This window comes from Bombus vosnesenskii, unplaced genomic scaffold (assembly GCF_011952255.1).
Source record: "Bombus vosnesenskii isolate JDL3184/JDL3185 unplaced genomic scaffold, Bvos_JDL3184-5_v1.1 scf7180000015787, whole genome shotgun sequence".
Taxonomy (NCBI): Eukaryota; Metazoa; Arthropoda; class Insecta; order Hymenoptera; family Apidae; genus Bombus; species Bombus vosnesenskii.
In genome coordinates this window covers 603-26,464 of record NW_022884151.1, presented here as the reverse complement: position 1 = coordinate 26,464, position 25,862 = coordinate 603, and the positions used below count along the sequence as shown (strand labels likewise).

General features: G+C 35.2%; 3 protein-coding genes across 3 annotated transcripts; all 3 read right to left on the bottom strand.

Annotated features, from left to right (window-relative positions):
- Positions 1-4: 4 nt before the first annotated feature.
- On the bottom strand, positions 5-4,070 carry LOC117241389 (organic cation transporter protein-like). The gene is given in 7 exon segments (XM_033507325.1): positions 5-294; positions 691-905; positions 971-1,074; positions 1,807-1,912; positions 2,019-2,211; positions 3,181-3,439; positions 3,754-4,070. Coding segments are annotated over 7 exon segments (1,395 nt in total). The 5' UTR covers positions 3,982-4,070.
- A 144-nt stretch (positions 4,071-4,214) lies between these two features.
- Positions 4,215-4,990, bottom strand: LOC117241390 (carcinine transporter-like). Its single transcript, XM_033507326.1, has 2 exons — positions 4,691-4,990; positions 4,215-4,490 (listed from the first exon to the last, which is right to left on the bottom strand). Exons 1-2 carry the CDS (start codon positions 4,714-4,716, stop codon positions 4,226-4,228), a joined length of 291 nt encoding a protein of 96 aa, XP_033363217.1. The 5' UTR covers positions 4,717-4,990; the 3' UTR covers positions 4,215-4,225.
- A 9,312-nt stretch (positions 4,991-14,302) lies between these two features.
- Positions 14,303-25,660, bottom strand: LOC117241391 (organic cation transporter protein-like). The gene is made up of 7 exons (XM_033507328.1): positions 25,505-25,660; positions 24,440-24,698; positions 18,102-18,400; positions 17,384-17,496; positions 16,978-17,192; positions 15,596-15,944; positions 14,303-15,310 (listed from the first exon to the last, which is right to left on the bottom strand). The coding sequence occupies exons 1-7, from the start codon at positions 25,658-25,660 to the stop codon at positions 15,130-15,132; spliced, it is 1,572 nt and encodes a 523-aa protein (XP_033363219.1). The 3' UTR covers positions 14,303-15,129.
- Positions 25,661-25,862: the final 202 nt, after the last annotated feature.

The window sequence follows — 25,862 nt, the reverse complement described above, 5'->3', positions numbered from 1 at the left end:
ATTTCTAATAGCGCTTATTGTATCTTTTGGAATAAATTAAAGAGAAGTTGAACGTGGATGTACTTAGCGGTGTTTCAAAAATGTTGTAACAACAATAGTAGTATAAATATTTATTTACCGAGTCAGTGATATATGGCGCCAAAGAGTGTGCAACTATTCCGAAAATATGATTGAAAGATACGCCCTGCGATCTGACTGGCGTGGGCAGAAGTTCTGCTGCATACTGAAGACCAACATTGGCTGCCATGTTCAGACAGAATCGCGACAATATTGACATTACTAATTTCGCGAGCACTGGGGAATAAATTAAAAAATACAAAATTAATCCTGGGTACACAATACTTGATTGTAAGTTTAATTAAAAATATAGTCCGATCGAAGCTTAATCAAAATCAAATTAAAATTTCACACAAAACTTTAAACTTCTATAAATCTCCAAATTCTAGAAAACCAACATATAGAAAATTATTGCTTCTAAAATGTGCATACCTCTTTCAATTTCGCCACTAAATTAATTCCTAATAATTCCTAAATTCTAGTTCCATCAAAATAATTATTTTCCAAGATTAATACCTTCGAAGTTGCCAAAATTCTTTTACATTCATCATCAACTTAATTTCAGATTTTTCTCAATAATACGTCATTATAATCGTTTTAATTTTACTTTAATAAACAGATCGATATATTTACTGGAATGCAGCATAAGTTCAGCGATACTGAGTACACAGGTCATTGCCATCGTGAGAAATCCGCAGAGTCTACGACCCCATCGGTCGAGCAACAGGGCGAGTAATAACCCAGCTGGAAGTTCTGTGGCACAGGCGATCGAGAACGACACGAACACCGAGCTCTGGATAAGTTTTAATGAATACACGTGACCGTCGAACGAGATCAGGGTGAAACACCTACAAGATTGTATCGGTTATTTATGAAGGTTTTCTCGCAACATGAACTCGTATCTTATACTTGCCAGAATGCAACTAGAAGAATAGTGTTTCTCGCCAACCGTGGCGTTTTGAACAGATCGAGCAGCGTCGCTGATTCTTGAATTTTGTCCGGTGCCTCCATGTTACTCTGCAAGAATTTATTTCGAGAATAATTAACGAAAGATATAATACGAGTCGTGCCTTTAGCCCTTACACAGTTCAAAATTCATAACACACTGAAAAGAAATTTTATTTTCATTTTATTCGTCATTAATAGATAGCACGAACAGTGGCACTTTGCATTCTGTTTTATGGAATTAGTCGGCATGGCTTTTGATATCGAGATTTATTAATATAATGGGTGGTTGGTTGATTAAATACTTTTCTGATCCGAAATACAGTCGGGAACAAAACTAAGTGGATTAGTGGAGAAAATGTAAAAATTCATTTCAATCATTTGCTGAACTATCTGCATATTATTAGAAGGAAATATAATAAATAAAACTCAAGTATATGAGGCTGATACTAATTTGATTATACTTTCTTCACATCTATTTCCATTAACTATAGCAGCTTATTTTTATCCCCGATTGTACTTGTAAATTGTAAATATTTTATAATTTCTATATAAATTCCCAGATTTACTTCAAATTTTGTACGAGATCGATATAATACCGCAATGGAATCGCGACAGTCAAGTTTCATTTCATATTTCATTTTTCATCGCGTTTCATTTTTAAAACCTGTCTATGCATGTTAAAATACATTCGCGAGTCTGTGTGTTTTCGACGTGAATCAAATATATCTGTCAGCACTGATTCAAGTACTGTACCGTATGATTTCGCGTAAGCTTTCTAGAATTCTATTTGATCGAACTTACGACGAATATATCGCAAATACGCGAGTCTGGATTTCTGCGATTGATCCTAGCTGTTCTCCGTAGTTTCTCAACAACCTTGTCCATCATCCCGTTGGAAACGTACCAGCTTGAACAGAGCAAATACGAGTGATATGGATCGATAAGTAAATTTGCATAAATCTCAAAGCGCAAGTTGAGAATTCGAATAATCGAACGATTAGGAGTTTACTTACCGGGCGCTCTCGGGAAGAATCCACGGTGTGATAGCGACAGATAACAGCGGTATGGCAGTAACGTAAGTAAAATATCTCCAGTTCGCGATATAATAGGCTATCCATGGTAAAATTGTACTGGCCACTGCGAAGTATACGCCAAAGGCGATATTCACGACCAACGTCCGTTTCGAAACAGCCATATATTCGAGCACTGCGGGATAATTGATCGTCGATGACTCTCGGAATAACTGATTATTATATCAAGATACTTAACGACGATTATTCTTCATGTTGCAGTAATAGAACATGGAAGATTTATCGAGTGAAACCGGTTATTATTAATATGGAGCAATTGATGACGAGCCGAATGAACGATACCATCAACATAATTGTAGGATAATTGTAAGATTATAAATATAATTCCGATTTTAAATTAATCCGTTTACTCTGCAAACGTGAATGTTCCGAGTTTGAGCTGGTCCGTATAACAAAAAGCGCTACATAATGCACGTGTTTTGTTTCTAACGTATTTAAACGAATTACGTGTTGAAAATTTTGTGATAATTTTCATTTCGAACGAATATACAGAGTGGTTGGTAACTGGTGGTACAAGCGGAAAGGGGGTGATTCTACGCGAAAAAAGAAGTCGAAAATATAGAATAAAAATTTTTCGTTCGAGACTTTGTTTTCGAGAAAATCGACTTTGAATTTTCGCTCGATACGCGTGCACTTTATCGCGTCTCGTTATAACGGATCTCACTGTAGATCGTTGTCTCGATGGAAGAATTAAAAAAGAAAATTTGTATTCTATATTTTCGACCTCTTTCCGCTTGTACCACCAGTTACCAACCACCTTGTATAACTCGATTTAAGAATATCAAGATATAACTATCCTCGACGACATGAAAATCGATGAAACGATCTTTAACAATAACAAAATCAATATATTCATCTCTGGTGGTGGCAAAAGCTCTTGAATCAAGAACTCGAACCGTATAGTTCAATCGAGTACAGCAACGTCAAAATTATCTTCGAGGAACACTTCATCAAAAATTTCTCACGCAACATCATCTTTCACGTAATAGAAACATTGACTTCATACTAACGTTATCTCTCGCGTGACTGAAACATTGGCTTATCGGTCGAACCTCTCGCACTTTCTACTTCGTAGAAGGCTTACCGATAATCAGAGGAATGTTGATACAGTTATCGAACGCCAGTCCAGTGAGAAACCTACAGACGGCGAATGACCAAAACCTATTTGCGCTGGCAGTGAAAATGGAGGCAAAAAGGGCGATACCATTGCAGAACATTAAAGCTGGGATACGACCCTTGTGATCGGCGATCCAACCGACTAGGAAACCACCGATGATGGATCCGCAGAAGAAGATGGCTTGCGCCGTTGATACGAGGTATTCTCGGTCGCATACCCAATCTAGCTAATCACCAAGGTTAAGAGTTAGTCAGCGAAAAACCAGATTCATATTTTTCAGAATATAATTTTAATCCTGCTGCGGTCTTCGATTCTGCTCGCAGTTCGATGAATGAAAGAGTTCTTTATGCTCTGAAAAAAACGTTCGCGTAAAATCGGAACGAGGAATTATCCGTACTAACAATTATCGTCTTATACTTTATTTAAACTTAAGAAATTTACTATAACAAGGTTAGAGTAGATCGGAAATGACCCAAAGAACGCAGCAGAAGTGTAAGAATTTCGAAGCATGCGATTCAGACAACGATGTGAATACTTCACCTCAGTTCCTATACTAGGATATGGAATCTGCGTAAAATTATACTCTCATTAAGTACATTTTATCGTTTTGTTTGTTTGGAAGCCCGATGAGCTCAGGCTCTTATCGCTCTTCAACAGCTCTGTGAAGTTTACGTCCTTCCGTTGACATTGTTCGTAATAAGGATAAACGTTCGTCACTGGAATCGCTATCTTAATCCTAAACACCCCATACGATAGATGATTGATCATTTTAATTATTAAAATAAGAACCAAAGTCCAGACAGAGTAATCCAAAAATATCTTGTATCTTATCGTGAAATTTTTCTACAATATTTTCTAATAATTTTCGAAATGTTCGAAAATTCGAGAAATTCCAGAAATCACAATATTTTAAAGTCACTTTCTACGAACAATCAAAAATATCGTTCAAAGTTTAAAGGAGCTTTCGTTGCTACGTATATCTCCTTTTCTTTCTTTCCTTCATTATACATACTTACCGCTCTTCTTCGGTGAAATTCGAGTTTACTAATTCGTCTATCCTGCACCAGTGTTCCGTGGGAATAATCGTAATGAAAAATTGCGAGAAATACAGAAACGCGTACGTCGCGCCATAAGGTAGTAACGACAATAACAACAGCCATTGATATCTCCCGTAGTCACCGACATACGGCAGAACATCATCGAAACTTTCCAATCTTGGTCTCAATCGAGTCGCTTCAGTGGGCAATATAGAGTTACTCTTCTCGTCCTTCATTTCGCTGAAACAGAATCCATCCTTGATTTCCAGGCGTAGCAGTATAAAAGTCGTATAACAAAGTTTTCAGTCTTCTAGTCTTTGAAATAAATGTCATTCGGCAGTTCCTTTGATGTTTCACATTCTGTGATTCCAATTACAATGCTCCTTTCCTCTCCCACAAACAGGAAATTATTTTCTGACAGAACGCAGGAACAATCTTACCCGTCATTCACGTTTTCCCCTTCCATAGTTCGAGCAGCAAAGTCTCAATTATGATTTTAGATTTTGAAAGGCAACGGAGATGAAAGAGGAGACCCGATATGCTGATCGAAAGACGTTCGGAAATGAACTGAAAGAACGAGCGAAGTCCGGCAACTGTTCGCTTTGTTTTCGATTCGGTTAAACGTTAAATTAAGTGTAAGTGTTTGCTCGAGTGCCGGCCAATTACTGTGCCGGGAGTCAAGTGAATCGTGACACGCGACTCGTTCAAATTGAATTGCATACGAACCACGCTCGCGAGATCATCTTCAAAAAGGGCTGATTCGGTATACGCGGCGATGTCAACGTGATATCTACATGTCTGAGGAAAGTTTCGACGAAAGAAATAGCCTCGAGTACTGGTTAATGGTGTTCGAGTTATCGTTTGGATATCGATATTATAGATTTGCAAATGAGATAGAAGAACCGAAGGAAAGTTTGTTGACTCTGTCATATTTAATTAAATGCAGGAGAAAAATTGAATGGAATAATTTTCTGATTAATATTGTTTGTTTATTACTCGTAATTCTCTTACCCGGCGACTTAAGGGTGACTTCCGGTTACAGTGCTTAACTAAACTAAGTTTTCGATCAATATATTGAACTCTATTGGAAAATAACCCAGAAAATTTTAAGCCATCGAAGGCTAAGAATAAATGAAATAATTGAAGGTTTTTCAAACCTGTTTTAACACTAATATCAGGGATATAAGAAGATGGTACTTCTGATGTATCAACGCAATTATTTGATTATTTACCATTCGTTAAAACAGACGGTCTTAGGGACTGAGGTGGTTAATTAGATATTGAAAAATTAAAAGAACGATTTCCAAGTTAAAAGTAAAATAATATATCGATCTTTCGCAAAATTTTTATATCAAATTGTTCATTTTCGTATCAGATAGAGCAAAAGGTTAAACTGATATGTTTACTTGAAAATGGATTCAGGGAAATTAATCATTTGCCAATTAAATTTAAGCGAATACGTGAAACAATATTATCATATAGAATAAACACGGAAACGAAACAGCTGACAGAAAAACCATCGATTTCGAGACATCGATTAGAATGACTAGTGTCATTGTCAGGAGCGAGAAAGTGGTCGAGTGCTCGAAATAACTGACCTGTTTGGAAAATACGACAACGAGAAACGTTCGTGTCTACGAGCCATCGTGTCTACATAATAAATACTTGCGTGTGTACGTCTACACAAATGGCGGCATTTTTAAAATAAAAAATAGAGTATATTACCCTTGATCGTCCAAACGAAACAATTGCTTATAATTACAAGACATTTGATACAGGACTTTGAGAAATCAATATGCTACAATTTGTTGGAAACATTTAGCTTGCACATAAATCACATATGAGCCAAACTCACGCGACTGATAACGTTACATTGCACTGAAACTGAGGACTCGATCGATTCTCAAAATTCCAAATACAATCTTTTAAATTAATTTTCACTCATTATCAAGAATCCAATCAAAATTTCTTTTTCCTAATTTATTAGTAACATTCTTAGGTAGAATTAATAATTATCGCTTCTCTTTTATAAACGATTATCAAAGCGAAAAATTAAATTCAGTCTATAGAAGAAAATGAATACAGAAGTTGAAACCCTTATCTGTCACCAAACGATTCTTCTATGTCTAATTAACGATAGTCTCACGACGTCAAAGTGAAACTCCAAACTGATCGTTTCTCGTTGCTCTTTGTTCAAAATATCGATCACGATTAATCAGGCACTACCAACCACATCTACTAATATCACTGTCAGATCGATTAACAGCAAGTTATGAAATTAGTAATTAAGGGCACCCTCGATCAAACCATTTTTCTCTCTCAACGTCACACTAAATCATGTCAAATGTATCTTTCCGTTCCAAATGTCGTTGACTAACTTCCAACGAACAAAATGTCTCAATACACTAAGTTCGATACCTTCGTGTTCTTTGTGGAGATAACCGAAGAATTTTTCCGTTATTGTAGCATTTTCGTTGCTGCTTCTTAATTTAAAAGTAAAGAAATAAAATTAGTTTGAAAAAGCAATTAAAGTAATTCACGTGGGTTTCTTTGAAGACGGCGGAAAATCGATGATAAAACGAAATAGAAAAAGAAATAAAATAAAATAAAATCTGCGATTAAACGAATAATTAATACATGTTATTTTGAAAAGGAAATTGGCGATAAAATAGGCGAAAAACAGTTTCTATTAAAAAGGTTATACGAATAATCAACGCAGTTTGCTTCGAAGCAAAATTAGAATTGGCAATCGAGCGAATGATTGACGATTTATTTGGAAAAGTTAGCGGAATCAATGACTAAACAAGCGAGATTTCGTTAAACACACGATTTCCTTCGTAAAGAAAGAAAAAGTAGATTTGTTGATTACACGAATAATCGCTGCAGTTTATCTCAAAGAAGAAATAGCGCGGATGGTCAAACAGGCGAGAAACAAGGTTTCTCCGGGAAAAGAAAATAAAATAGCTGATCGAGTAAATAGTAAATACAATTTACCTTGAGAAAGAAGCAGACTCGAGCGATCAACACTGTTTTCCTCGAAGAAACGCTAAAATTAATGGTCAAACAATCAAAGTAAGTAATTTTTCTCGAGGATAAAGTAGGATCAGTAGTTAAATCAACAAGATTGGTACAGCTTCCCTTCAAGAGACACTATGATCAATATTTATACAGGCAGTCACGGAATCTCCCTTTCGACTGATCCAATCATTGAGTGAAACGATTGTATTCGATGAAATTTTCCTCGAAGATGAAGCAGAGTCGCAGATCCTTACGTAAACGACCGATCAAGTTTCCACGGCAATAAACCTAAATTCCCTGGCTAATTGAAAATATAAAGGAGACACGACCACATTTCCATTTAAAGAAATGCAATTGTTAGTTAAACAACGATAGGATTTTCTTATTCGAAAAGAGAGGAGAAAAATGTCCGATGTTCACGAAGTCTTGTACAAATATGAAGGGGAAACCGGCTCGCGTATCGCTGATATAGAAGCTTGCTTAACGAAGACGAACACGATACTCGGTGACACGTGTTTGCCAATAAAAAAGGAGAGAATCGAAGAGAAACGGAACCGAAGGAAGAAACGTTGATTGACAGTGGAACCGGCGAAACTAAAAATAGTTTGGAAAACACGATTTTCCGATCGCGAACATCGAGGACCACGTGCTCGCGTTGCCATTGATCGAACTCCATTTAGGTTTGCGGCAAATCGTCGCAACAATCGTCGACGTTGGTAGAACAGAGACACAGGGTTCTTCTGTCTCACAAAAAGCAAGGTGCATACATATGTATTTCCTTGTTTCTCCAAAGCATAGTGGCGCCACGCCGGAAACCGGTTGTCCGAAGCCAGCCATACTTTTCAATGGTGTTGAAATGAATTGTATTGTCGTCTTGTCGCGTACTAAAATTGCGATATATGGACGGTGTTAAAAATTGACGTTGAAACACAACTGATTTTTGCAATTTAAATAACGGATGTATTGAAACGAATTCAGTGGATTTTTCAGGTAAATTTGTCGTTTGTTTTACCGGGTTTGATCTTGGATCGACTCTAGTATATTTTTCATATTTAATTGAAATGGGGAATTGCGTTATGTTATTTGTTGATACTCTGTAGGTTAGAAATGTTAGCATCGTTATTTTAGAATTAATATTTACAAAAGGCATAAATGTAATTGAATTCTAAAGAGGATTAATTAAGAATGCTCAAGCTTTTTGTGAGATTGGTTTTTTCTTGCAAGCTACCTCTATAAATTAGACCTCTCCTGAAGGGACACGTAGTTTCGTCAACCGGTTTCTTCTAACGAGATTCGTAGAATTTGCTTTTTGCGAAGGGACTGATTTATGAATATTGTTTCTTCTGAAAAGACTGCTTTGTTACCATAAAAAATCAAGGACAGGTTTTCGTAGTTTATATTCACCGAAATATTCACACACACAATAATTTCGAACAGTACGATTAACAAATTACTAAATATGTCTGTACAAATTTCACCTTACGCTCGAAGATACAAGCAAAGCGAAAATTAAATTTCCAAAATCAAATATCAAGAACAGTAAATAACTATATGCAGAATATTCTTCTAGCGAAAGACAGACAGTCTCTACTCACTATGTACATACGAAGAGAAAGATACACACTACATTCCAAACACATGTCCAAACACAGGAATGACCTCGTAACTTACATAACACCACAACTGAAGAAATTACACCATATAACATTGAATGTGACGGATGTAATATGGCACATCAATTATCGAACAAAAAGTTTCATAAAATTCAAATTAAAAGAAATATGGGATCGCGAAACACACAACGGGTGTGCATAAGTTATGTACGTAACTTCCAACTTACACACATGCAATAGGGTTAACCGTTACTGGCGTTGATAATAACAGAAGCACAGTCATGGATCCGTTACCATGTCTAGCGTTGTTTCAACGAGTTTCATTCCCACTTGATTTAGTGTCGCGCCTAACCGCTGGTTCACGCAACAGAGAAGGATAAAATGAACCACGACAGATATACAATTACATACTTACGTACTATATGGTTCAAAGTCTATAAATAATATTGTAGACGGTATAATTAGAGGCCTTCTGTACTATTTCCGCACGCAGTAACGTCCTAAACGTATACACGGAAAACTTTAAATCGTAGCACAATTGAAGCCAGACGAAATTTTAAAGTGAGCTAAAAAATGAAAAACAAGCCGAAGATTCAAGAATAACAGAATTACACTGGAAACTCTATTTGGTGGGGGGAGGGAGGGGGGTGCGTTTGAAAATCGATCGCGTATTACGCGGTAGGTAGTAGCTGACTGATATGATTGGAGTAATAAATGTCATTACGGATTATTTGATATCACTGTAACTTTTTGAATAAAATTCAATGTCAAGATTTATTCATTATCGATACTTATCTTGTTTACAGTAGATTGCAGAATCGAGATATTCTGTTCGTAATTTTTTATGAAAATGTTCTTCGCTTTGATGAAGAATTATTAATACTCTTTTTTCGAAAACGATACTTATCGTACCATCTAATACTCAAAGATCAAAGCCTATCACAGTTTTCTGTTCCATCTTTTTTAAATGCTTAAAATATTAAACCTAAATTTAATATTTTTTATCATTTTATTAACACGAAATCTGTTATTAATTATTTACTGTAATATTGTACAAATATTTCAGCCTTCATTTTGCCATACTAATACATAATGATCGTGATCTATCTTGATCATCTATCTTTTCCAAACTGATAATGTATTCCTTCATGGAATTTACCAGTTTCACTTCCTTATTGTTCATTTATCACCTAGTATCGGTAACAGATTATGTTATACGTGTTTCGTCGGCAAAACAAACAGAACTAAAGGATCTAAGAATCGCTCAGTAAATAACAATGCGATTATGGCTGATTTCAGACAATCTGCGGCATTAAATTTTCTCACGTTGTCTCGTAACGATCGTGATTTTCCTTCTGATCCTTCAGATTAAACGTCCTTGAACATCCTTAACTAAATCATGAATTTATAACGAACCCCATTTTTCATTATTTTTTAACAAGATTCCAAAAGATATGAAAAGTAGACAAAACGGAGAGTTTATCTGAACATTTATCGAATAAATCGAAATTTTATTACACGTATTTAAATATTTAAATAATCTATCATTCGAGTGTGTAATTTGTAATTATAAAATTTTATAATTCGTAAACTCGTAGAAGGCAATTAAAAACTCATGAATACACAAGTGTGTGTCACTTCATGTATGTACTTGTTGTATCGGGTATTTATGACATTCAAATAATAATATCTACATTTAGCTTTCGAAAATTAACTTGCTAATACGAAGCGTATTTATCTTCATATTTTATAATAAACTTAATTATTTCGTTAGCAATGATACATGTGCGTCTCGCAGAAATGTAAAAAATCGTAGACAAATATAATGTTCCTAGTTTTACTTAACTTCTTAATTTTATTTACAATGATTATTGTAACGAAGTGTCTTCAAGTGGCAATAACTCAAATTTAATCGTAATTTTTACGAACGCATAATCAAACTCGAATTTTATTCTTTAAGATATAGTTCATTCGAGTAAATCTGAAACGTAATTAATTAAAGCTTAGAAACGAAAGATTAAAAACATTTAATCCCCAATGGTGTATCTATTCCACTCTATATTAATATTAAAAAAACATACAAATCGGCGTCAAAAGATGTCAATATTTACAATCATAAAAATCGCCACGTTAAATCATCTTTTCATCTACTAATCCCACTCATAACAGCACACTCACCAAACCAACTATCAATGATCGCAAACGAGTCACAATGCCTTTCACATTTTACGTAAGCAAAAAAAGAATACAACGATCGTGATAGAAACTTTACAAGTGTCCCATTTACATATGTGCGTGTCTGTGTCAAGACTGCAATCAGTAAGATTAATCTCGTCTGTCGTCGACAACATGCTTCTCCGCAACCTTACTAGTTGGCACCGAATAATGGTACAATCGTCTCGTAACATGTATGATTGATAACTCGTCACGCTAGAGGGGCATATTCATTACTCGTCGCTTCAGATTGCATCACGTTAATATTAATTAGCGACAGAAACTACGATAAAGGTCGCGAACTCTCGTATGTTGAACCTTAACATTGGGGCAGTGAACGATATTTATGGAGTAGAGATGATATAGCACTGCACGTACGTAGCTGTGCGCATAGCATCGGATTCCATTGACTGTTAAGGGAATTAAAATGAGAAGAGAGAAGAATTTTCCATAACGATGCTACTAAACGGTATCGAGAAGAATCATTTCGTCGATGGTCTACAATAAAAGATTATAATACGTACTTGAGGCGGATAAGTCTCCTACGTGAAAATTACATTGAAGAAGAAGAAGAGAAAGAGAGCGATATAGATCCATGCGTTCCTTCAAGAAAAAAGAAGAAAAAAACCGACTAGATGAAGTAAGTAGTTCGCAAAAATATAACGTATCGTACCTTCGTGACTTTCCATACGAAAGTCGTATTCAGCTCTCCGCGGCTCACCGAATTAAAAAAAAAAATCGTGTTTGTAAGTGTGCTTTAGATACCGAAAAAAACAAGTTTTAAAAATCATGTAACAAGCACATTTTTAAATCTGAGACGTTATCCTCTTTTGTTCTCCCGCCCCTGCCTTTTCTACGCCCGTCGAGATCGAATTCTCGCGATATTTTGCAATTCGTAGCTGCCTCTTTGGCACGAACAATTAATGTCACGTTTTTAGAGGATTAGACGCTGAAACTATTAAAAGAGCTGCTCGTCAGAATATTCCTTTTAATCTGTGACGGATGAAAAGAGAGAGAGAGTGCGTTTCGTCCTGGGACTACCGGTGGACTCGTCAGTAAGGCTATGCCCGGTAGTCCCTGCCTTAGACGTAGATGGAGTCTCGCTAGGTGCGGTATTTATATCAATCGCTCGTATATTCGACCGCTAGCGAGTTAGACAGACAGACTCGTTGTCGTCGTAGTCCTCTAGTTTTGGCGGTTGGTACCCGCGGATCGCCCGGGAGGTGTTGCGCCGCGTTGATGCCTCGACCTGTCGGCGTCCTGTTGATACCGATCCGCCACAAATCTTTCACACGATGTAAACTTCCGTGGTAATCGACTTTGAAGTTTATTATCTCGTAATCTTTTCATCGAATTTTAATCCTTTTAGGCTTAAATCTGCCGAGTTTCTGAGCACTGCGTACACATGCAAGCAAAATTTCTCTGAGAAGCGGAAAACTTCGAAATTTTTGTATTTATCTATAACGGCATTGTTTTGCATTTGTATTTGTATTTATCTAAATTTCAAGAATGTCTGAAAGTTGCGAAAATTAAGACATCGATATTTTCTTGGTTGCTTGTGGTAGCTGGTATGGCAAAGTAAGCGTACGAAATTTCTGGGATCTATGGGAAAATTCTCGTTTAGCAGTTACGCGTAGGAAAACTTTCAGAAGCAATCGTAATTAATAAATTGACAGTGGAAAAAGTAATTGGCCGATCGCGAATGGTTTTTCCACGCTTATTATAGCTTTAAATCGCGTTACATCTACAATTAGTCTTGAATTGTACCTCCGTAAAAACAAAAACATGTTTCTCCATTGTAACAGCACGAATGACTCCCACGCATACGTCGAATACTCGCTGCGATTCGAATTCCAGGTATTTGTAGCTCGACGATATTTCTCGAAACACTCTGAAATTGGAATATTCTTCGCGCATTTCTAAGATTCTCCAAGAAGAGATTTCAAGCACTTCTAGGGAGAAATTTCTTGGAAGATTATCTCTGTACTCTTTATGAACATAACGTGAACTTGGCATTATAATATACAGCATGTTGAATGCTGAAATTATCGATTTTATATACAGATTGTTACGACCGTTCGCGGAGAGACGTTGTTGGAATAAACTGTGATTTATAACTTGTTATATCGGTGTCTTATTCAATTCAATAACGCACACAAATACAAAGGAAGGGTATTGCAGATTTATGGAGATTATGGAGAAAGATATTAAATTTGTCAATAAATGCTTTGTTACAGTTGGTACGACCGTTCGCGGAGAGATGCGGTCGCGAGGACGCGTTAGCGAGAGGCGTAAATTCTCGCGACGACTATGTTAATCGACGCCGCGAAATAGTCGTTCCCCTGTTTCGGTTAAGACAACAGAGGTGGTTTAATGAATGTAACACTGTATTAACAGGTTAACATAGAATGATATATTTTACAATAATATGATGAATATGTTACAGAAATTTGACTCGACTTTACGATATCTCTAGATAAATTCGTTTGCTCGTCAGATTTATCGAAGTGTCACGTTTGACTCGTCAGAAGGAACTGATCCCCTTCGATTATTCCTTTGTCTCATTTGGAAGATGACCCCCACTATGCTCGGGTCACGCCACCGCTCGCGCCTATGATCACGTATGCCTCTTCTTGCGTGAAGAACGTAACGGTCAAAAATCGACGTTTCTAGAGCTCGCTGCTTGGCAACAACTATGCTCTCGTCGATACATTGTATATGATCCGACGGGCAGATAGGGCGGTCTGCCTGCGACACTGTAGGGCCGCGAGCGACGGTTAGAAAATACAGCCTGTGGTAAGCCTCGTGGCGTAACACAGATTTTACGTTAATTTTATTCGAAAGATTTAGATCAAATTTTTCCTTCGAAGAAGATTTTTCTGTCTTCAAAAGCGATTTTCCATCATTAATCGAAATATCATTTTTGCAATGGCTTGCTAGTGGGATTACGTGTTAAAACGTTCAGCTTTAAAGAGGATTATCTCCATCTCGGCGAGACTAGGCTCTCTAAAAATTGATGAATCCTGTACAGACAATATCTATAGTAAGCAACGCGTCGTCAAAACTTCAAAATATTATTACCCCGCTTTTACGTCGCAGATGTCGACAAAAATATTAATGAGATTTCCTAAGATAATCTCATACTTATTTGTATCGTTAATTCAATCGACTAAGGAACAAGTGGTGAAGAACTATTAGCAGAATCCAGGGAAGGTTTTACTGGCAAGTTTTATTACAAAACATCTAAGAACGATTTACATCATAATAAAAATAATCGCGCTATCTCGTCGCGTGACATGCGCACGAGGTCTCTGCGATTGCTAATCGATCTACAAATACTTACACGTACATATGTACAAATCTCGTGGCCATACACCACGTTGTCCATATTATTTTCATCTCGTTAATATATTTTGTATATTTATGATGTTATTATTTTACTAGTATAACGATTATTGCACTATATTCTATAAGATGGAGCTTTTGTACGAACAATTTCAGGAACTTTTATAACAAAGGAAAGTACTAATTTTTAACATTAACTACCCACGACAATTTACGACAATTACTTTAACCTACGTTCTTACTCTAATTTTTATTCGCTCGCCTAATGATTGAATTTTTAATCAATCATTGTTGATGAAAAATTGCGATGATAATTGCATTGCGGATCTTTATGCAAATGCATATTTTCGTGGATACAATAATACAATTGAAAGATTTGATACAATCGAAAGGACTTGGGCAAAAGTATGTTTCTATCCATTAAATATCATCGATAGTGCTGTACTTTTGGATATTTTACAAAATTTTGCGTCATACGCATTCTATAAATTTTCGTATCTTCGAATCACCCATAATTGCATAAAAATCCGCTGTTTTGTGATAATGAATATTAATGACGGTGGAATTTAAGATTCCTGGATTCAATAACTTGTCTTACTCTAATACATGTATTGCACGTTTTTGGAAGACTAAAGATTCTTTGCTCGAGATCAACGCGACAAATATTGTACTTCGTGGTGAACGTTTCGCTACAGCCTTTCGACCTCTGTGATCGAGTTTTCGCTTTTCCTCGATTTTATACTCGATCTCCGTAGCATGCTACTCCTTAAAGGTTCGCCGCGAAGCGACGCTCTCATCGAATTCCTCGCACTGCATCTAGAAAATGATCGGAACATGGCGACCGGTGGTGTCTCCTCATCCTCGCGTTTCCTGTCAAAACATTGCGTTTAAAAATATTGAATCCAATCGCTTAAAGATTTGAATAACTTCCCAACTCGATCCTTCTCTTCTGTTCAAAAGATTTAAAAAGCATTTGAAGAAAGAAGATAGTCCAGTTTTCTTTTGAGAGATTTAACAGATTTTAAGAAGAAAGTAATACGAAAGCATACGAAGATGTAGATCTAACAGAATGCTTGAGAATCTTGAACTTCGAGCTTGAAGATCTGTGAATATCTTTGAAAAAAGGAGACCGAAAGTTCCTTTATGTGATTTTACCTTCCGATACAAGGTACATCCCACATCTTCTGATCTTTTCCAAAATCTTCGCTGTCCTGCAGCGTCTGCGGAAGATCCTTATTCAATGTTTCCGGCAAAAAGAGAGTCAGAAGACCGCCCATAATTCCGAGTGTGCCCAGCACAAGAAGAGGTAGGAACGAGGACACAACATTGAGATAGACTACGAAGGGTGCGAGGATACTAGCAACGTATCCCATTATATGTATCAAAGCTACACCCTGAGCTCTAACCACAGTTGGTAATACTTCAGCCGCATATTGGAGACCGATATTGTATGAAATGTTTATCCAAAATCTACCGAGAATTGCCAGAGAAGCTGTATATATACCTGAAAAAAATTTTAGCATTAGTTTTTAATTCTAATTTTTCATGAAATAATTTTAGAAAATTTTAAGGAATAAAAAGGGAAGAAATTATTTTATCTGTCTGTAATTTGTCTGGTTGTCTGCAATAGTTGATACAAGCATTTGCTAAGCTTAATATAAGCGTGCTTAGCTCTAAGCTAAGCACAAGCAATAAGCTTCTTATCTATAAAACGTTAATCTAGCCAATTTGAATCTAAGGGATTGTATTATGGATTACGGCTACTGAAAGCCATATAGCACTGCTGGAGCGCTGAAGCCCATCATTTTGAGGACTATTGCCAACGCCCTTTGATATATGCGGAAATACGAAGCGATCTTATGATCAAAGCAGTAGAAGGGGAAATAAAATATCTATACAACGGATACATGATAGGGCTTGGAAACTATTCTAGCAATGTAGCAAATAATCTACAAGCATTTGCATGTTATAAATGTAATATCGTGATATAATGTGTTTACAAAGAGTGGACAATAGAGATGTTAATCAGACAGAAAAAGACGATTGTTGTTCAACCTGAACTATTCACGCCAAACGCACAGAAAACAGCGCAATCCACACTCTCTCGGCAACGCCACTCGCAACCTCTGTCTCCGCTCGACTCGCACTCTGCTTTTCGACTAACGCTCTGGCCGTTGCCGCATTCCGTTGTCTTTTTCCTAAGCCCACCGCACACGTGTTCTGCAGGCGCTCGTGGCCAGGGTCACGTAGGTCTTTTCCACGAAACTATGCACTTGAAAAGACCGATGACACATTGATGGGCCCGACGGCGCCTCGGCTCTCGCGACATTGTTCATAGTTCGCCCGATATTTCTTAGGCCTTTCGTCCACGATACTACATAAATATTCCAAAATATACATTTTCTTCCTTTCAAAAAGCACAATGTTATACGAATGAAAAATATTCGTCTGATTAAGTCAGAATTATCGACTTAGGTTATTTAGAAGATTGATCAGTAATATAGAAGGGTGAATATATAAAAACGAAATGTACGAACTATTGGAAACGGCAGAAGCCCAGATGCTGAAGATACCAGAAATGACGAGGGAACCACACGCCAGCCATCTTCTGCCCCATCGATCAAGAACGAGCGTGAAGAACGTGTCAGCAGGCAGCTCGGTTGCTGCAGCAATCGTGAACGTAATAAACACGTCCAGGCCTAAATTATCGACGTTTCGTACGTGACCATCGAACACCAAAGAAATCGCCATCCTATATTTCGTAAAACAATTTCATATGATAAAGAAAAGCACGCTATCATATTTCATGTGAGAAGCAAATTCCTTGCTTCAGAAATGAAGTATTTTTAGACAAAAGATATAAAACTGTTCGTGAGATTTTTACAAGATACAATTCCGATTTTACGTCAATCTATTTGATATCTGTTTAATAGCGATACGAACCAAATAACAATAAATAGAATCGTGATATTCCGTAGTCGTGGCGTTCTAAATAGATCCAACACGGAGTACGTTTTGTCTGCTTCCTCCTCTTTGCAGATTCTGGCACAGGTTTCCTGTTATTAGCAAATTTTTAATTAGTTAATGTCGTTTGTCTGTTTTTCTTACAAATTTATGTGAATCTGTTATGTGTACAAAGATTACGATAAAATCCGGATGAAAGTTTATGTTATATTTGTATGAGACGATCCTTTCGAAATAGTTTACTTGGACGTTCGCAAATTTTTTCATTTTACTTTATAAAACATCAAACCTCTAAAAGTCGATTATCTCCTTATATCGTACATTAATGTTAATATTGCCATGATCTATTCAGACTGAGCAGTTTCCAAATGTTTAATCTATTTGTATAAAAATTTTCAAAGATAAAAACAATTATACAAATTCAATAAATAACATTACAGAAATAGACAATAACAGACAATAACAGAAATTGACAGCAATTTATCGCTGGCAATTTAGGTGATGAATAAGATATAAAATTACTAGGTTGTAAACAAATTTTCATTACGTAAAAGACCCAATTAGACTTCTATTCAAAGAAAATGATTATATGATATGCTTAAAGGCATATAAATTGGTATTTATAGAACGCACATAAAGCAGGAAAGATCATAAAAGTAGAAAATACGGAAAAGATTGCGGTAATCGGTTTATTTACCCGGAATCGTCTATAGATGTCATCGGGCACCTTGGTGCCGTTGATTCGCTCGAATTTACCAAGGATTTTAATGGCCCTATCTATCTGACCTTGGCTGACCAGCCATCGAGCGCTTTCCGGTATCAACCATGGCGTACCTACGGCTAGAACAAGAGGAACTGAGATGACAATACAGGTCATCCTCCAGTCGGCCAAATAATAGGCGATCCAGGGTAGAATGCAAGTTGCAAATGTGAAGAATATTGCGATCGACATATTCGCCACGAATGTCCTCCACTTTGGTCCAACGTATTCTAATACTGGAATAAAAAACATAATATTTAGAAGAATCATCTGTGAAAGAAATATTCTGTGAATAAAGAATGGAACAATATATTAGGTTGTCGCAGAAATTTCTTTCGTCTCGTAAGGAGACAATAGACGCATACTATTTTTTGTTTTATATTATTTTATTGAATTATATTCATTGGGACAAAATAGATCATACGTAATTCAATAAAATAATATAAAACGAAAGGAACTTTTGGGGCAACTTAACGCAATATGAAGAAGAAAAATTTGAGTTACAAATATATAAAAAGTAGATATACAATATATAGATTAATTTAACAAACGTGTTTAGTTCTACGATTAAATCGTGTTTAGATCTAATAACAAGGACTTTAATAATTTCCCGATGATTGTTCAAGCCCATTTAAATTTCCGTAAGTGTTTCGATACTTATCGACAAGAATACGTTTCTATTTACGAATTATACAGGGTGGTTGGTAACTGGTGGTACACGCGGAAAGGGGATGATTCTACGTGAAAAAAGAAGTCGAAAATATAGAATAAAAATTTTTCGTTTGAGGCTTTGTTTTCGAGAAAATCGACTTTGAATTTTCGCTCGGTACGCGTGCACTTTATCACGTCTCGTTATAACGGATCTCACTGTAGATCGTTGTCTCAATTGACGTTATTTTTAAAAATTTTTAAAATTTTTAAATTTTTAAATTTTTAAATTTTTAAATTTTTAAATTTTTAAATTTTTAAATTTTTAAATTTTTAAATTTTTATTCTATATTTTCGACTTCTTTTTTCGCGTAGAATCACCCCCTTTCCGCTTGTACCACCAATTACCAATCACCCTGTATTTCTTAAAGATACAAAAGGTAGAATCACGCGTAACTAGCAATATCATAAATTAACTGTGAATAAACGGATCGTTAGAGTCAAAGGATCATTTACATAATTCAAACACGAGCGTGTGTTACCTTGTTAAGCTATTTATGGTAGATATTGAAAGATCGATAAGCCTGAGATACATATTTATGTCGAAACGAACATTCTCTACGGAAAGTCGAGTCTAATTCGATGAAAACAATTGACTTCCTGAACGAACATATCGATATATATCCACAGTGCAATGACAAGTAAATATTACTCTATTTTCGTACAAGAAAACAGATTAAAACGATGAGAACTTATCTTGAACAATTGAACTGACCTTCGCGATGAATGAATCTCGCAATTTCACGAATACGTAGACGAAATTAATGTCTGGTGCGTATACGTCCAATAAATTAGAAACGCAAGGTTGTAACTCTTTAATCGCATAACAGGACAAGATGCAATAAACACGTGGAAATATATCATAGTGAACAACGTCTATTTGTAGTTGCCGCAAAATAGGGAGTACTTGCTCTTAATGAAGCAACCGTGTTAGCCACTTAATAGTGGCTTGCTTCTAATCAGGAATCACCTTCAATGAGTTGTAACTAGTGGCTTCCTGATAATTACCGCTCAGTGGTTGTTTCTTTTTTTTTTTTTGCTTTATTATAATTGCGATGCTCGAACCATGTTTACCATGGAACTCGCTTCCTTATTTAAGATCACTTTGTACCATTGATTTTTACTTTTCATGCTTCATAATGAACCAATTTATAATTCATAATAAACCAAAATGACGAACGTTCGTTTAAATCACGAGTTTCAGATATTTCTATTCTCTAAAATTACCTGAATTAATTTTTATTAAATAAAATAGCTATAGGATAATTCCACAAATCAGATATTTTAAGCAGATATCTCGGAATTTCCTGTTTAATTCGCCGTAAATTTTCCCAATACGCTCTGGACCTCCTACATATATATAACGTGTCTATACATAACTGTTAATTCATCATTTTCTCGTAATCCTAACAAACAATGCTTAAAAACTTTAACTACATTTTGGATTATTATCTCGCACGAATAAATTTTAAGCTATTAATCGCTTTCCTGAAAATCTGGGTTGGTTATCAGCTTCGGTACGAGACCATCGAGTAACTCCGGTACGCATGAACGGAAATAATCTCCCAGTTATATCCAAATGTTTAATAATTTTCTACATAGAAATTTAATGAAAAATAAGAATAGAAGAACCTCGCATTACAAAAATCAACTTCCATGAAATCTAAATATTATTTATGCTGTCTGTAATTTTCAACATCTTCTTTCGCAAATCATCATCAGCATCATCATCATCACCATTGCGACAGCCATTCTAAAATATATGTATCATTAATTTAATAGAAAATAAGAGTAGAAGAACCTCACGTTATAAAAATCAATATTCATAAAACCAACAAAATATCGTTTTTAAATATATGTATCATTCAGTTTGTATTGCCTTTACAACGCGTAGATAGGGCGAGGAGATCTCTTCTGAAGACGAGATATTATTCTCATAGAAAGGATACAGAAAGGAGAAGAAGACGTAAAGAAGCTTCTCTGAGACCACTCGTTTCATCACTTCGCCTCTCAAGGTTTACTGCCTTTAACATTACATTATTCGCGCAGAAAAAGTATTCGCTTTTCTCCCAGCTGTTTCCGTCACCCTGTAATTTCATATCGTGTTACCGTTCGATCAAAAGCGACAACTCATTTATTGTAAACGAAGATTCCGTGCGGCACAGTTAGCAAAGATAAATTACAGACGATCGTATTAATAATAATAATCTGACCGATATCTCGCAATGCGACCAATCGATAAACGCGAGCACCGTCCAACGCAAGGACGTTGTTAACGTTTCGAAACTGATTAACGTTCGTTCTCTTCTTTCTTTTCTTTCGTTTCTTCCTTCTCGCCTGTTGGCTCGTAAAAGTATCTTAGCATTTATAGACATTTTTTATTTATTTATATTTATTATATATGATGGTATCATAATTAGTACAACAAAGTATTATTACGTTTCTGTTATATATTCATGAATATATTGGAATTTCATTAGGATCGTAATAAAGTCATATAATAATTATATCGAATATGACGTCAGAATTATAAATACGGTTATTATAATGCAGAGTTTCAATTAAGTAAATTTAAAAATCTATATACAAGATACAAAATTATTTAGCGTAATTACATATTTCACAGTAATTACAAAAATATTTAATTATAAAAATAGTCAAACATTTATTATATTAATAAATCCCGATATTTGATAACCATTTATTACATGTTTAAGATAACTATTTATGCTGTATATTTGTACTAAATAAATGTTTGCATTAAATATCTCGTAACTTCTATGTGCATCTTCAGAAATGCTTCAAACTTTACCAATATAATCATTACAATGCTAATGAAATTTCAGAATGTTTTATATAACACATATTCTACATACATATAAATTTTCTGTGGCAAATATGTAAATGCTTTTATAAACTACTAGGTTTATACGCTTTGCAGTCTCATATTTTCCTCCCACTATTAGCATTATCTGCAGTTTGTATGTGAGTTGTATGAAGTTGATCGAATTCTACGCTTTCAACGAGCTGGTCGAGTGAGGTTCTGCTTGAATAAGTTATAAATCCTGGCAGGAAGAAAGGCACGTGTTATTGATATCGACTGGTTAGCTGGAATGTTGAATAGGAATTTAAAGAACCAACTCAAACTTTATCGATAATAAAATATGGAAAATATGACTGCAAATAATACGTGAAAAATAATGGAAATATTCTATAGGATATTTGAATGTTTATTAGAGAATTTTAATAATAATATGGAACATAAAGAAGAAAGAAATTCGATGATACTAAATAATGATGATACTGAAAATTTCAGTGATTTTTATTAATATAAAATTAACATTAATATAAATAAAAACAAAATCTACTATAAATGATATAGACGAACTTTTTAACTAAATATCGTTAGAAAGAAAAGTGACACAAGTATACATACGAAACAATACAAAAAATCCGCATCTATCTAGAGAAATTTGTTATGAATTTCAAAGTCTGTATAAATACGTATACTAATACATAAAGCTTCTAAAGCTCTAAAGTTTTAATGTTTAAAAAAAAGTACAAAAATATTTCTATTAAAATATATATGATATTTTCCACGGTATTTTCTACGCAGTTTCTACAATTAAGGATTTCCTCGTTCCCATCGATTTTTCTCTAGTTGTGAGACCCTCGGATAATCACGTCCCTTTCATTTTATCTTCGCTACGCTCGATTATAAATACGGAACTGAATATAGAATTATTTGCAAATCAATGAATCCGATGATGTAATTTGTTACGCGCTCGAAACGAATTAGTATCACTTATCTTAGTTTCAATCAATACCTCACTTTCTCAAGTCATTGATTAAAATACGATTTACACTCGTACAGATCGAGCCTTCTTTCTCAATATTTCCGTCGAATATTCGTGATCAATCGTTTAATCGACCTTGATAATTAGAATAGAAATAAGAAAATTCGAACGCCAAATCATTAACGAACCAGCCACTTGCTCACGAATCTCGTCAACTTGGCCTTGTTTTGTCGAACAAATTGTAAATTTTTCCAACCTCGGCTTGAGTCATCGATTCAGGGTTAATGCGCGCCACCTGAGTTTCTTTGGTCTCGATTTTCACAATTGGAATGCTGTCTGCAGGACAAACTTGCTATTCGATCAAGAAAACTCGTTTCAATGACTCGTCTGATGAACTTTCAATCAGCGTTCTTACGTTTCAACAGAGTCTCTTCAAAAGTTTCAATCAGGGTCTTAACGCTGTACTTTCAGGGTATAAAATATCTTTCAAGACAGAGACTAGTCTAGATTTTCTCTTCAGTATATTGATATTAGAACAATAACTGGAAAATATATTTCTACAGTATTATAATTGAAATTTTTTCATGTAGAGTTATAATAAAATTTTGTATTATAAATTGCCTGTATTATGGATATCAGACAATGAATTCAGCATGAATTATATCGATCTTATATTAAACAATTTATTAGAATTTTCAATGGAATATTTAAAATGTTACTTGATTGTTTTATATTATTATGAGATATTTTTACGAATTTTAAATAAGTTTGCTAGAAGAAGATGTTCATTTTAATTAAAACCATATACATGTATGTATGTATATATATACATAGATTTATAGTTGTGGAAGCGTTCGTTGTAGAACCATTCATTCGTTACCTTCGCTTTCCGTTGGGAAGTGAAAATTTATGAAAACCCTGGTATGCTATAGTTGTCCAGAAATGAAAAGCAATTTTGAACAACTAATCCTTTGTAATGAGAATATTGTCTCGTTAAAAGAGAAAACAAAATTAATACATAACTGATCGCGAAAACATAATTGATCGAGGGAAAATATTAGTATAGAAAATGATTGCGAACTAACTACCTTTAAATATTATAAATATTCAATGGTATATATAAATCCAAATATCTTAAAGTTTCATATTTTTATCTTGCATGAAATTCTTATAAAACAGGAAAATTAATTTTTCTCTGTCTCTCTCCCTCTCTTTGATATAAACGCCGCAGTTAAAAAATAAATATGTATGACCTCATGTATATTCATATGTATTTAAGCATCTTTCTTCGTAACTTTGAATGGTTTTCAATTTCATTTAAATTGTTGCATGGCAACGTGAGTTCTGTTGCAAAATTCATATACTTGTAGAAACGTCAGTCGTAAATCAAGCATAACAACAGTTTTACAGTATGTTGTAGAGATTACTTTGTTATTTAAACTTAGAGATCTTCCTGCTTACAGTAATTACAAAAAGTAACTGTACACCATCGTATTTAGAACAGCATTTATATATATACCAATTAATTAAGACTAAGTCTTAAGATAAGACTGATTAAAATATTAGCTTTCGTATCATTTGTAATACTTTCATACATGCTTATAAATAATTAATGCTATCAAAATGAAACGTAAAAACTGATTTAAAAAAAAGGAAGAGAGACGCTTCATTGGGAAATAAGGATACATACGTACAAGTACTTTTTGTAGCCACTGTGTGGCTTTCAAACTCAATTCCAGGGCAAAAAAGAAATTATTGAAAAACGGTTACCTAATATGTACATCATAGTGAAGCAATTATCAAAGGCGAATCCAACGAAAAAACGACACAAAGTGAACTGCCAGAAGCTACCCGTGAACGCAGTAGCCACCCCAGCGAGAAATCCCATTAAATTAACTCCGAGCAAAGCTGGTATTCTTCCATATTGATCAGCAACCCATCCAAAAATTAATCCTCCGAAGATAGCGCCGATGAAGAAGATACTTTGAGCTATGGTTGGCAATGTATCATACTGACAAACCCGTCCCAGCTGCAACAGAAAACTACAGTCGAATGATTTACTTCTGATCACGATCAGCATCACGGAAATCTTATAGCAATTTCAACGCCTCGATTAAACGAATTTTCGATCAAAGTTTCGAAATTCCTAATGATCTGTCCTTTTTTCTTTGCCTTTGAGGAAAAAAGAAGGAGAAGCTTAAGACCCTGCGCGTTCTCGCGTCCTTCTTCTGGATGCTTCCTACCCCTCGATGAATAATTCTCCTCCTGACGAGCGACGCAAAGTTCATGGAAATCCACTGGAGCAAAAAGTCTTGCAATTTATGTCGAACAAATCTGCGTGTTCGCGCTGTTGCTCGTTATAAAGTTTTATTAAAGTTTCTTTTCAATCCGATATTTTCATTTTCAGTTTTATCGCAACCTAGTTTTATCAGCTTTCATAATTCGAAAATTTTTATCCTTTTTTTTTTCTTTAAGTATTTTTATAAATATTTATTCGATTGTATTTTATTTGGCAATGTAACGCTTGAATTTAGAATGTACTCTGTATTTTCACTACATGCACTAATTATTACTGCAATATGTACTAGTAATTCTGTTACGTACTATAATTTTCCTCTGTGGAAATCGACATTGTTAATTTTCCCACTTCTGAACTATCGATCTTTCCACAAACGTTTATTCGACCCTTTTTATCGTTCTTCTTTCTTTCCAAAAATTGTACACTACGCTTATTTTTTATCGAAATAGATCATGCAAATAATCGAATACGACATACACAGTATAAAGGGATTGATTGATAGGAACAGATAAAATATTCAAAAAGCAGGAAATTACAAGTCGAACATTTTCTGTCACCTCGGATGCCACAGACGCATAAGGGACGGTGGTATAATTAAATTCCCATCCTTGTTGGCAATCTTTCGTTGGCCACGATGGGTCCGGTACGTGGCTTCCATTTAGCAAAATTTCCGTGTAATTTACATCGTACATGTTGCATCTCGAGTAACCTTCGCGGTTGACTGGTATCGCCAGCGACAGCCTGAAACGAAGGAGAAGATAACGTAGATTGGTTCACGGTCTTCGATGCCGATGGACGTTCCGACAAGCGAGTAATTAACGTTCTATTTGAAACTCGACAAAAACATTGGGAATCTCGAGTATTTGTTGAGCTAATAATATTGATTGTTAGTCG

Coding starts and splice junctions, on each gene's coding strand:
- LOC117241390 (XM_033507326.1), bottom strand. CDS start 4,716: ATGGAAGGGGAAAACGTGAATGACGG. Junction 4,491..4,690: donor GGGGAAAACGTGAATGACGG/GTAAGATTGTTC, acceptor ATTCTGTTTCAG/CGAAATGAAGGACGAGAAGA.
- LOC117241391 (XM_033507328.1), bottom strand. CDS start 25,660: ATGTACGATGTAAATTACACGGAAATTTTGCTAAATGGAAGCCACGTA. Junction 24,699..25,504: donor TGACAGAAAATGTTCGACTT/GTAATTTCCTGC, acceptor TTTCTGTTGCAG/CTGGGACGGGTTTGTCAGTA. Junction 17,497..18,101: donor ACATCTATAGACGATTCCGG/GTAAATAAACCG, acceptor TGCTAATAACAG/GAAACCTGTGCCAGAATCTG.